Here is an 11834-nt window from a genome sequence, read left to right as displayed (position 1 = left end):
TCCTGTCCTGCACCCGACCTGGTGCCACCCCCACCCCCCGTCCGGGGCAGCAGCTTCCCCAGCCTCTGGGTCCCTGCTTTACCTCTCCACCTCGGAAGGCTGACCTTTCCACTCCTGTCTGTGTCTGACTTTTCCTGCCGGGCTTGGGCCCCCCTGTGGCCCCTCTCACCGTGTCTGTGATTGAGACCCCTTCCTGCCTCCTGAAGAGCAACCATGGCCACCTACAAAGTCAGGGTGGCCACAGGCACCGACTTCTTATCGGGAACCATGGACTCCATCTCTCTGATCATCGTGGGGACTCAGGGAGAGAGCCACAAGCAGCTGCTGAATCACTTTGGGAGAGATTTTGCAACTGGTGCGGTGAGTGAGTGAGTGTGTGTGTGTGTGTGCCTGGGGAGAAAGGGGAGGGATGGAGGGGTACAGGGCTCTGAAAGCGGCGGGGCTCCAAGGTGGCTCAAAGGCCCCTCACCCAAGACCTGACTCCCAGCCTCTTCCACCCCCTCCCCACCACCCGTCACCTCTCATTCCTTTGCCATCATCGCTCCTTCCTCCCCCTGCTCTTTTCTCACCTCTTTTTCTCTCTTCTTCATCCCTCGCTGTCATCACCCACTCACATCCCTCACCTCTCAACCCTCTCCCGCTTGTTTCATCTCTCCTGCTTTCCAGTCTCTTTCCACCCCCTCTTCCCTCATCCCTTTCCTGTTTCCTCTCTCAGACTCTTCCTCATGCTTCCTTCTCCCATTCTTACTCACCCTTCCTAAATTAACACATTATCGACCAGGGGATTTTTTGCAAAATAAGATCCATGGCCAGTGATTTGTTATGTAAGTGAGTACTGAACCATCCTGGTAAATAATGTTCAGGTAACAAAAGACTTATTGATGTGTCTTTGGTCAATAAGTTGTTAAGCTTCAGCATCACTGGCTTAAATTTCCACTGGATTCCCTGTGTCATACAAGGCATCAGATCAGCCTGTCCAGCAGGGACTGTCCTGCTCTGTGATGAAAGGCCCCATCTGCTGAGCCCTCAGCCTAATTTTGAGTCAGGTCCAGCCACCTGCTGTTATGTGACGTTAGTAGCTCACTCTGTCTTTGTAGACATTTCTGAATCTCCACATCTTCACTGATAAGTGGGAGGAAACGGGGGGCTGGTTGGACCATCTCTGCCCACTCTTAAGGATGTAGGAGGCTTGGGGGGCTCTGTATAGACCCCTTGTACACCAGTCCCTGGGGGTCTGCATGGCTCCTGAAGCCTCAGGTGGCTGGGGAGGAGGAAGTGGGAGGAGGGGATTTCAGGAGCCGAGGATGGAGAGAGGGAGGGCCTGGAGTCCTCCCCAGGTGGGGTCAGGCAGGTGGGAGGGACAGAGACCCCAACAATCAGCTCATCCTGGTCTAGGGAGGTGAGCATCGCCCAGCATGAGTGGGGCTTGGGTGAGGAGGCAGGCAGGTGGGAGGCTGGCCCGCTCAGCTGGCCCTGTGCCCGCCCAGGTGGACGACTACACTGTCCAGTGTCAGCAGGACCTGGGGGACCTCATCATCGTCCGCCTGTACAAGGAGCGCTACTCCTTCTTCCCCAAGAACCCCTGGTACTGCAACTACGTGCAGGTCTGTGCGCCCAATGGCCGCATCTACCACTTCCCCGCCTACCAGTGGATAGACGGCTATGGGACCCTGGCGCTCCGGGAGGCTACAGGTAAGCCCTCTCTGTCTCCATCCCATACGATGAAGCCCCTCGCTCTGGCCTGGCGATCCCAGCGTGGCCACCCCAGGCTCCCAGCCAGCCAGCCAAGTGCCAGCCTGACAGGGGCACCAGGCACACCTGTCACTCTCCCACACCAGCCATGGTCCATGCTGCTCTGCTGGGCCCGGCTCAAGGCTGCGGCCTGGAGGAACGAGGCAGGGGGCGCTACTCTCTGGACCCCAGGGTCTGACTGCAGACAGCATTCTCAGAGCAGGCTCTCCATTACCTCTACAGTCCTCCTCTCAATGCCCACAGGAAGCCTGGTTACTCTCAGACCTTAGGACTCTGATTGGATGCCCTGTGTTCGCCAAGCAGCAGGTGCTGCCGCTCTGAAGACTCCCTGTTACCCCCTCAGGGTGCTGTTACTGTAACAGGATGCCTTGTTACTCTGATAGGATTTCCCATGATTCCACCTGTTGCCTTGTTATTTTCTGAAGAAGCCCTGATGGTTCAATAACCCTCTAAGGCCCTACAACAGAAGGTCTTGTACCTTCTCACGATGCCCTGGATTTCTAATTGAGCATTTCTTAGACTGATGGGATGTTCTGTGGCTCCAATGGGCTTCCAATCACCCCAAAAGGACACCTTATTTCTCTCAAGGGACTCACTGCCCACTCCACCCCCTATTCAGTGAGGCTCCTTCACAGTCCAATCCAAGGCTCAGTTACTCATATCGACTGTCAGAGTTCTTTGAGGTAGCCAGTCAAGGCTGCCCCAGCTGTTTTCCCAGCCACTTGATTGCTGCCGTGGAAAAGGGACAGGACCTGAGGGCCCAAGTCCCTTGCATCCACCCTTATATCCACCTTTGTGTGGCTGCTCCAAGGAGACTGCAACCTTGTCCTCTTTTGTTCCCCTCTCTCAACCAGCCATGTTCCTCTGGCCTCCTCCGAGGTAGATGAGAGGGGAGGCAGGGCTGAGGGAGCCCCAGGGTGGGGAGCTCCTCCTCTCAGAGGCTGACCACCCCTCTCCCTTCTCTCATTTCCCCATGGTCAAGTCCTTGCCCTGGGAGCAGGGGGTCAGGGCCAGCTGGGGAAAGGAGAGTCAGGGGCAGAGGGAAGCAGGCCTGGCCAGGTGGGGGCGATAGGAGAGGGCCTCACAGAGGACGCAGAGCATCTTCCCACAGTGATAGGTCTGAGTGGCATGGAAACGGGACAGGCAGGGTAGTGCTGGGAGGCAGGCACGAATGGGGTTGGGTGGGGCAGCTGCCATGAAATACCAGGGCAGGGAGACTTGAATGACCGGCTGGGACCTTCAAGGATGGAAGGCTCCCACCCCAGGGATGAAACTGAACTGAGTCTGTGGGTCACACGACTCCAGATGGCATTGTTCACCCTGAGTGCAATGTGAGCTGAGGCAGATAGAAGGAGAAGGAAGGTGGCCTGTGAAGGAAAATGATAGGGAGGCAGCGATAGGTACCTGCCAGCCTGGGACTACCAGCCAGGATGTGAGTGTCAGCTTCACCGCTTGCTGGGCATCTGGACTCATTTCCAAGTTCTTCTAAGCCTCAGTGTCCTCATTTGTCAAACTGGGCTGACAGCAGAACCTACTTCATGGGGTTGATGCGAGAAGCCAATGTTATTTCTGAAATTTTCCTTTTAACATGTTTGGACTGAGGTTGACTGCAGGGAACTGAATCTAGGGAAAGCGAAACTACAGTTAAGGGGACTCCCTGTATGTATTTATGCAAATGTATCTTCATATATGCATATATTCTTTATACACTCACACATACCGTATGTTACATGATACATCCACCAGGGTAACTGCAAATATGTCAAATGTTTCTGCAAGCCAAAACTGAGTAGTTTCAGAGTGATATAAATCAAGACCCTACGCAGCCTCAGGTAAATTTAGATCAGGTTTGGTTGGCCAAGAAGTGTGTGCCTATTTGTGGAAAAAAATAATAATAAAAAACAAAAACTTGATTTCTGGACCTTTTGAAATTGTGGAGATCAGACTGTGGGTCTATAATAGTCATCTGCCTCATAATTCAAACTGTTCTTGTGCAAATTAAATTATTGACATAAGTATTTAGAAGGGCTTCCTAGGTGGTTCAGACGGTAAGGAATCCGCAGGCAATGCAGGAGACCCAGGAGACTTGGGTTCGATCCCTGGGTCAAGAAGATGCCCCAGAGAAGGAAATGGCAATCCACTCCAGTATACTTGCCTGGGAAATCCCATGGAGAGAGGAGCCCAGCAGGCCCCAGTCCATGAAGTTGCAGAGTGATTGATTGAGCAATTAACACAGTATTTAGAAAGTGCCTGGTACCCAGTAAGTTCTAAATAACTGTTAGGTATTCATGTTCCAGAGGAGAAGGCAATGGCACCCCACTCCAGTACTCTTGCCTGGAAAATCCCATGGATGGAGGAGCCTGGAAGGCTGCAGTCCATGGGGTCGCTGAGGGTCAGACATGACTGAGTGACTTCCCTTTCACTTTCCACTTTCATGCACTGGAGAAGGAAATGACAATCCACTCCAGTGTTCTTGCCTGGAGAATCCCAGGGATGGGGAAGCCTGGTGGGCTGCGGTCTATGGGGTCACACAGAGTCGGACACGACTGAAGTGACTTAGCAAAAAAAAAAATTCATGTTCCAGGAGTTCTAGAAGAGGGACTTCCCTGCAGCAGAGCCCCCTGGAAGGGTAGAGCAAGGACAGGGAAGGGTGGTCCATAATCCTTTTGATCCTTTCATCTGAGTTTCTGGGAGAAGACACACCCTCTCTCTCCCAGGGTAAGCCTTCCCCATCCTTGGCCCTGTCCCACCTCCCCACAGTGCTGACCTTGAGGACAGAAGCTGAATTCTGATCCCCGAAGTGGGCAGGGGCAGGCCCGGGCAGGGGCAGATCTTGAGCCTCCTCCTTGGTCTCCCTACAGGAAAGATAGCAGCAGATGACACACTCCCGATCCTTCTGGAACACCGAAAGGAGGAGCTCAGAGCCAAGCAGGACTTCTACCAGTGAGGGGGGTGGGGGGCAGGGGCTGCGGAAGGTCAGGGGGCCAGTGGTGGTTGTGCCCTGGGATGGTGCGTGGCCATCACGACCGACCGGCTCGGCTTCTGTTTACAGCTGGAGAGTCTTTGTTCCTGGCCTGCCCAACTACGTACACATTCCCAGCTACCGCCCTCCTGCCCGGAGAAACCCAAACAGGCCGGAGTAAGGACTTGGGGCTGCCCAAGGGCCCCTCCCATGGCTGACACCTGCTCTCTGCCCCCTCCCTGTGCCCTGGACCCCAGATGCCCAGCCCTGCTCTCCTCCCTACAGGTGGAATGGCTATATCCCGGGGTTCCCGATTCTCATAAACTTTAAGGCCACCAAGTTCCTGGACTTAAATCTGCGCTACTCCTTCACCAAGACGGCCTCCTTCTTCTTCCGCCTGAGCCCCATGTGAGTGTGTGTGAGGGGCGGGGTGTGAGGGCTCTTGTAAAGACTGTCCCGCTCCACTCCCGCCTCCACCACAGCATGGCCAGGAGGGCAGCGGGAGCCGGAAGGAGAGGGTTAGGGAACCTTAGAGGTGACACTCCAAGACCTAGACATAGGAAGGCCTTGAGCTGTGCCACGGGGCGACCCTGAGACCCACCCCCCGCGCCCGACTCAGGGACTCAAGAGACCCTGGGGGTGGGGGTGGGGCAGCTCTACCGCCATCCCAGGGGCACTGGACCCCATCTCTGACGGCCTCCCCCTCGAATCCCCTGTCCTAGGGCACTGGGGTTCAAACTCCGCGGCCTGGTGGACAGCAAACGGTCCTGGAAGAGACTAAAGGACATTAAGAAAATTTTCCCTGGCAATAAATCTGTCGTCTTCGGTATGGGGTGGGAACGAGAATGGGGAAGCTGGGCGAGATCCGGCCCCAGGTGCTCGAGCCGCGGGCGGGAGGCAGGACCCCCGCGTGGGATGTGGGGTGGGAGCCACACAGAGAACCTGAGGCCGGAATTCGCACAGGCGAGCGCGCCCTCTGGCGGCTCCTTGGAAAACACCGCCCGGCGCCCCTCCGGCGGCTCAACCCGAGGCCGAGGCCTGGAGCTCGGTTTTCCTCCCGAAACCTCCGTGGTCCATGGCCTTCCTCCCTCTCCCGGGCCTTATCTCTCGTCCTCTATGACCCTGAGGGGGAGTGGGTAGCTTCGTGACGTCCCCGCGCTGTCCCCCCAGAGTACGTGGCTGAGCACTGGGCAGAGGACAGCTTCTTTGGGTACCAGTACCTCAATGGCATCAACCCAGGCCTGCTCTGCCGCTGCACGCGGATCCCGGACAAGTTCCCGGTCACAGACGATATGGTGGCCCCCTTCCTGGGCGAAGGAACGTGCCTACAAGCGGAACTGGAGGTGAAGCCTGCTCTGGAGTTGAGCCCCCCACAGCCTCCCTTCCTCCCTCTCTCCTGGCATCCCTGTCTCTCCCCACCAACTCCTCAGCAGACCCCCACCCCCTACCCAACTCCCCCGCTCGGGTCCTGGCCAACCCCACACCTGGGGAGCCAGAGCACCCTGCACTCAAGGCGTGGGTCATGGGTACCACGTGTTGGGTGCCTACCTGTCCACTCATCACGGCTCCCCTCCAGAAGGGGAACATTTACCTGGCCGACTACCGCATCTTGGAGGGCATTCCCGCCATTGAACTTAACGGCCAGAAGCAGTACCACTGCGCCCCACTCTGCTTGCTGCACTTTGGCCGGGAAGGGAACCTCCTGCCTATTGCCATCCAGGTGCCTGGGGTGCAGGCCTGGGGGTGGGTGCTGTGTGAGTGTTGCCAGCGGGTGAGCCTCTGTGCGTACATGAAGAGATGTGTGATTGCATGGGCTGGTGTGTGTACTTGTATACTTCTATCTGTGTGAGTTTATGGTCAGTCGGTCAGCCTGTGTTTGTGTGTGTATGTGAACTTTATGTCCCTGTGTGTGTACCTATTTGTGAAGGGTTGTGCCTGTGTGAGTGTGCACTATCTCTGTGTAGGCATATGTGCCTGTGTGAGTCTATGTTCCTATGTGTGCATCTAAGAACACACCTGTGTTTATGTATGTCCCTGTCTGTGTGTGGCTACTGGTGAGCCTAGTGTATGGCCGTAAGCACCAGACTGAGTCTCCAAGGGGCCCTTCATGGGTACATCTTTGTGCTGCCACTTGGATGCCCATGCTGCATAAAGTTGGGTCCCTGTGGGTGCACTCGTGTGTAAGCCCCAGTGTGTAGAGTGTGGGTACTGTGTCTATATGCACAGAAGTGACCAGGTAGGAATAAGCCTGTCTCTTTGACTCCATTCATCCATCTGCTTGATAAGTCAGTATCTGCTGTGGCTTATCTGCTAGAAAAACTGTGCTAATCAAACTTAGCCGCTGCCTCGAGAGTGTGGCCTGGCTGGAAGGGAAACTGGGATGCTTTCTTCCCAGAGGTTTCCAGCAGGATCAGGTCTGAATTAGTCACCCCTTGGGGTGGGAGTGGGGGTCAGCCCAGCTCTGATGCTCCTGGCTTGTTAGTGGAGCAGTGCAGACTAGATTTCAATGAACCACTAACCCCTAGGGAGCTGGGTGCCCTTGTGCGCTGCACAGCCTGCACAGCTGAATGTGGCGACTATGGGATTGAGGTAAGGATGGGTTTTCAAAGGAGGCAGACTTTGAGCTGGTTCTTATAGAATGAGTGGGAGCTTTCAGGTAGAGGAAGGGAAGGTAGCACAGGCAGAGGGAAGAGCAGGAGCAGATGTGAGAAGGGAGGGGAGGCCCTGGTGTGCTCAGAGGACCAGAGGGACTGGAGTGTAGGGGCTGGGGTTTTTACCCCCTGGTCTCCCTTCTGCCTCCCTCGTGTAGTGGGGGCCTTGTGTATGTGGGTCTCTGCTCTCACCTAACACTTTCTCCTTCCTCACCCCCAGCTCAGCCAGACTCCCGGGCCCGACTGCCCCATCTTCCTGCCCAGTGACTCTGAGTGGGACTGGCTGCTGGCCAAGACGTGGGTGCGCTATGCCGAGTTCTACTGCCACGAGGGCATCTCCCACTTGCTGGAGACCCACCTCATAGCTGAGGCCTTCTGCCTGGCCATGCTGAGGCAGCTACCCATGTGCCACCCCCTCTACAAGGTATGGGCTTGGGCCAAGGGGCCTCTATGAAACATCGCTGTCCTCAGTCATCCCCAGAAAGCTGCCTGGTTTGCTCAGCAGTCAGAAGGATTCCAGCTAGACTTGGGGAAGCAGCTTGGGGGGCTGTCGAGGGGTCTGATGTTGCAGAAATAGGGGGTGCTGACATTCTGTGGGGGATGACTTTAGCCCTCTCTCATCATCTTCCTTGATCCCCCCAACAGCTCCTCATCCCCCACACCCGATACACCATCCAGATCAACAGCATCGGGCGGGCTGTCCTCCTTAATGAAGGGGGGCTCTCTGCCAGGGTAAGACTTCTTTCTCCAACCCCACAAGACATGTGTTTCCCTTCTGGCCTTTACAGTTTGACTAAAGCTGAACTTCCAAGCTGCCTTTAGATCATGAGTGGGCATGGAGGAAGGGGACCAGTTAAGATGGGTGCTGTGTCTGCCAGGCTCCAGAGGCCAAGTTGGGTGTGCTGGTCCGGAGTGAGAGGATCCCTAGACAGTGTGCTCAAGGTCTGCCTGGTCCCTAACAGAGCATGTCCCTGGGCCTGGCGGGCTTTGCCGAGGCGATGGTGCGGGCTCTGTCGGAGATCAACTACGACAACCTCTACCTCCCCAACGACTTCGTGAGACGTGGGGTTCAGGACCTGCCAGGGTATTATTACCGTGAGGACAGCCTGGCAGTGTGGGATGCACTGGAGAGGTGAGGTCAGGGCAGCAATGGGTGCCACTTGAGGGGAACACACCCTGGGATGTTAGAGGCAGTCTGGGGAGCTTTTAAGGACCAGGGGTGCCATCCTGGGGCTTGGGGATAAGGTCTGGAATGTGTGTGGGGATTACACACGTGCTCACACTCTGGGTGGGGCCTCTGAGGCCTGATGGTCCCCTTCTTTGCTTTGGCCCCAGCCTGCCTCTGCTTGCCAGACCCTGTCTGGGCTCTGAGCTGCCTGTAGGCCTCATCTGATCCTTACTGGGAGCACTCTGAGTGTTTTCTGACCTTGCCCAGCCGCTGCTCTTGCTACCTCTGCCCACCCACAGGCCTCAGGCTGCTCTGGGTCAGCCGATGCTGGGGCATCCTGAGGGAGGTAGGAGAACCATGGTGAGGGAAGGCACTGGGGGTTCAAACTAAGGTCCTGTCCCCTGGTCAGGTATGTGACAGAGATCATCACCTACTATTACCCGTGTGACGCTGCTGTGGAAGGTGACCTGGAATTGCAGTCCTGGGTGCAGGAGATATTCAAGGAGTGCCTACTAGGGCGTGAGAGTTCAGGTATGGGCCTGACCCCCAGCAGGGACCCGGGGCTGTGGCGTGGAGTGGGCCCTCCCAGGCTGGGCTGGAGCTAGTCTCACTTTGGGCTGCAGGAGGCCAAAGAGAGCCCTAGGATTTGACAGAGCTCTTCGCTGGCCGCTGGAGCAGTGGTATTTCAGAGAGGTTGGGGAGGAAAGCCTGACTAGCTGGGGGTCCCTGTCTCAGCTCAGGGTCTGTGGGTCATCTTGGTAGATACCTGGAGAGATCCCAGTCTCTTGCTTCAGGAAAAAAAAAAAAAAAAAAAAACCTTTGTGGGCTGAGAAATGGGGCATGAGTTCCAACAGGACAGGACAGTGTGTACTGGTGGCGGGGGAGCTGGCGAGGAGCAGGCAGGCTTCAGGAGACAGAGGGGATGGGGAGCGAATCCTGAAGACGTGCCACTTGGGCACCCACTCAACAAGTATTTAGTGAGCATCTGTGATGTGGTGAACACTGTACTGGTTACTGCGGAGGCCAAAGGGAATGAGACGCTGAAGGCGCTGCCCTTGAGTTGATCAGTCTCTAGGGATAGCTGCTCACTGTAAACGGGCAGGTATAAGACTGGTGCAGTTTGTAGGGAAGCCAGGGAGGGGCTGTAGGAACCCAGCATGGGGCAGGGGAACCTACCCTAGCTTGGGGAGGGCTGGCAGGTAGAGAGTGAAGGGTGGGTAGCAGCAAGCTGCTGCTCCTGCTGCTGCTAAGTCGCTTCAGTCGTGTCCGACTCTGTGCGACCCCATAGACAGCAGCCCACCAGGCTCCCCCGTCCCTGGGATTCTCCAGGCAAGAACACTGGAATGGGTTGCCATTTCCTTCTCCAATGCATGAAAGTGAAAAGTGAAATTGAAGTCGCTCAGTTGTGTCCTAAGATTTGTGCAATGGGAGGTCAGCCAGGTGATGACAGAGGTGGGGTTGGAGAGTCCTGACTTGGGAGCTGCATGCGGAAAGGCCTGAAAGCCAGACTGAGCAGAGTTAGTTCTGGGACTGCTGATAAGTCCCTGCAGCTGGGGTTCTGGGGCAGGAGGAATGGGGCAGCCTCCTGTGAGATGAGGCTGAAGCCAGGAGCAGGGGCTGGGTGCTGCAGCCTGGTTAAGGAGTCTGGAATTCCTCCGCGTTCAGAGGGAGCCGTCGAGGGGTGTCTGGGGAGATGAAGCGTGCACAGCAGGATGTCAGACTTTACTGGTGGTCAGGGAACAGTTTGGGAAGCTGCTGTGGTGTCCAGGAGGGAGATGACAGGGACCTTCCCTGGGAGGGGGCTCTGGGGATGAAGAGGATGCCAGAGCTGGCTGGGAGACAGAAATGACAGGACCTGCTGACTGGTTTGGGTTTGTCGGTGGGGGCTGAGTGGTGGGACGGAGGAGCCAAGGGTGACTCCTGGATTTTGGGCTTTTGAAACTAGGTGGATGGTGTGTATCATTCTTTGAGCTGGGGGCCTGGAAGGAGAAGCAGTTGAGGGAGGAAGATGACTGGAGGAAGGGTCTGGTTTGAATGTGTTGGGCTTTTGGAACGTGGGTTCACCATGGCAACCAGAGCTAGGTGCTCAGGTGGGGCACAGGAAAGAGAAGCAAGCTTAGAGAAGCCCCCGAGGACATTTGACCAAGGCCCAGTTGAACCCCACCTTGGGGGTGGGGGGGGGTGGGGTTGTGGCCAAACAAGAACCAAACAGGCAGGTTGGGGGCAGCCTGGAGGGCTGGAAGAACAGGGTGAGCTGGGCTTGGCCATGCTCTCTGTGGGCCAGCCAGGACCTGGGCAGCACTGATGTGGTCTGGGCCTTACCTGCCCACACCTGCCCTTCCCCCAGGCTTCCCCACATGCTTGCGAACTGTGCCTGAGCTGATCCGATATGTCACCATTGTCATCTACACCTGCTCCGCAAAGCACGCAGCTGTCAACACAGGGCAGGTACCTGGACTCACCAGCCCCTGCCCCAGGCCCAGACTTGACCTTAATCCCAGCCCCAGTGTCTGAACTCTGCCTCAGCCATAATCCCCAGTCTGGCCCAAATCTGTCTCAACCAGAGTCCCCAGTTCAATCCCTGCCTCCATTGACACCCGAGGGTCTCGGGGTGCCCTCTGACCCAGAAGCCCCTCTCTACTCCACCTCTAGTTGGAGTTCACCGCCTGGATGCCCAACTTCCCCTCATCCATGCGGAACCCACCAATACAGGCCAAGGGGCTGACCACGCTGGAGACCTTTCTTGACACATTGCCGGATATTAAGACCACATGCATCACCCTACTGGTGCTTTGGACACTCAGTCGGGAGCCCGACGACAAGGTGTCCTGGGCCTGGGGTGCAGGTTGAGGTGGGGAACCTCTGAGCAGAGGCAGGCGGCTGGGGAGCTGGGAGCCCAATGAGAGGAGGGTGTCAAGGCCAAGAGGCAGGGAGGGAGGCTGCTGAAGGGGAAGGACGGAAGGGGTGGGGAGGGGTGGGGCTCCATTCCAGCCGCCTGGTTCTGTGCCTGCAGCGGCCCCTGGGCCACTTCCCGGACATCCACTTCGTGGAGGAGGCCCCGCGGAGGAGCATAGGGACCCTCCGCCAGCGCCTGGCTCAGATCTCACACAACATCCGCCAACGCAACAAGTGTCTCCCCATCCCCTACTACTACCTGGACCCCGTGCTGATTGAGAACAGCATTTCTATTTAGGATGGCCCCTCTCCACTCAACTTTCCTGCCCTGCACCTGCCTGTTTTCCAATAAAATCACTTCAAACACAAGCCCGGGGGCTGTCTCTGTGTTTATTGTGGGTGCACA

General features: G+C 56.7%; 1 protein-coding gene across 1 annotated transcript; it reads left to right on the top strand.

The window, feature by feature from the left end:
- The first annotated feature begins 213 nt into the window (after positions 1–213).
- Positions 214–11764, top strand: ALOX12B (arachidonate 12-lipoxygenase, 12R type). Its single transcript, XM_070357311.1, has 18 exons — positions 214–360; positions 1488–1692; positions 1839–1924; positions 1996–2058; positions 2607–2631; positions 4614–4695; positions 4805–4891; positions 5000–5122; positions 5437–5540; positions 5885–6057; positions 6291–6434; positions 7586–7789; positions 8011–8097; positions 8328–8497; positions 8943–9064; positions 10881–10981; positions 11186–11356; positions 11547–11764. Exons 1-18 carry the CDS (start codon positions 214–216, stop codon positions 11724–11726), a joined length of 2274 nt encoding a protein of 757 aa, XP_070213412.1. The 3' UTR covers positions 11727–11764.
- The last annotated feature ends 70 nt before the right edge of the window (positions 11765–11834 follow it).

The sequence above is a fragment of the Bos mutus genome, chromosome 19 (assembly GCF_027580195.1).
Source record: "Bos mutus isolate GX-2022 chromosome 19, NWIPB_WYAK_1.1, whole genome shotgun sequence".
Taxonomy (NCBI): domain Eukaryota; kingdom Metazoa; phylum Chordata; class Mammalia; order Artiodactyla; family Bovidae; genus Bos; species Bos mutus.
Note: the sequence above shows the minus strand (reverse complement) of the source record. Positions and strands in the feature narration are given on the sequence as shown.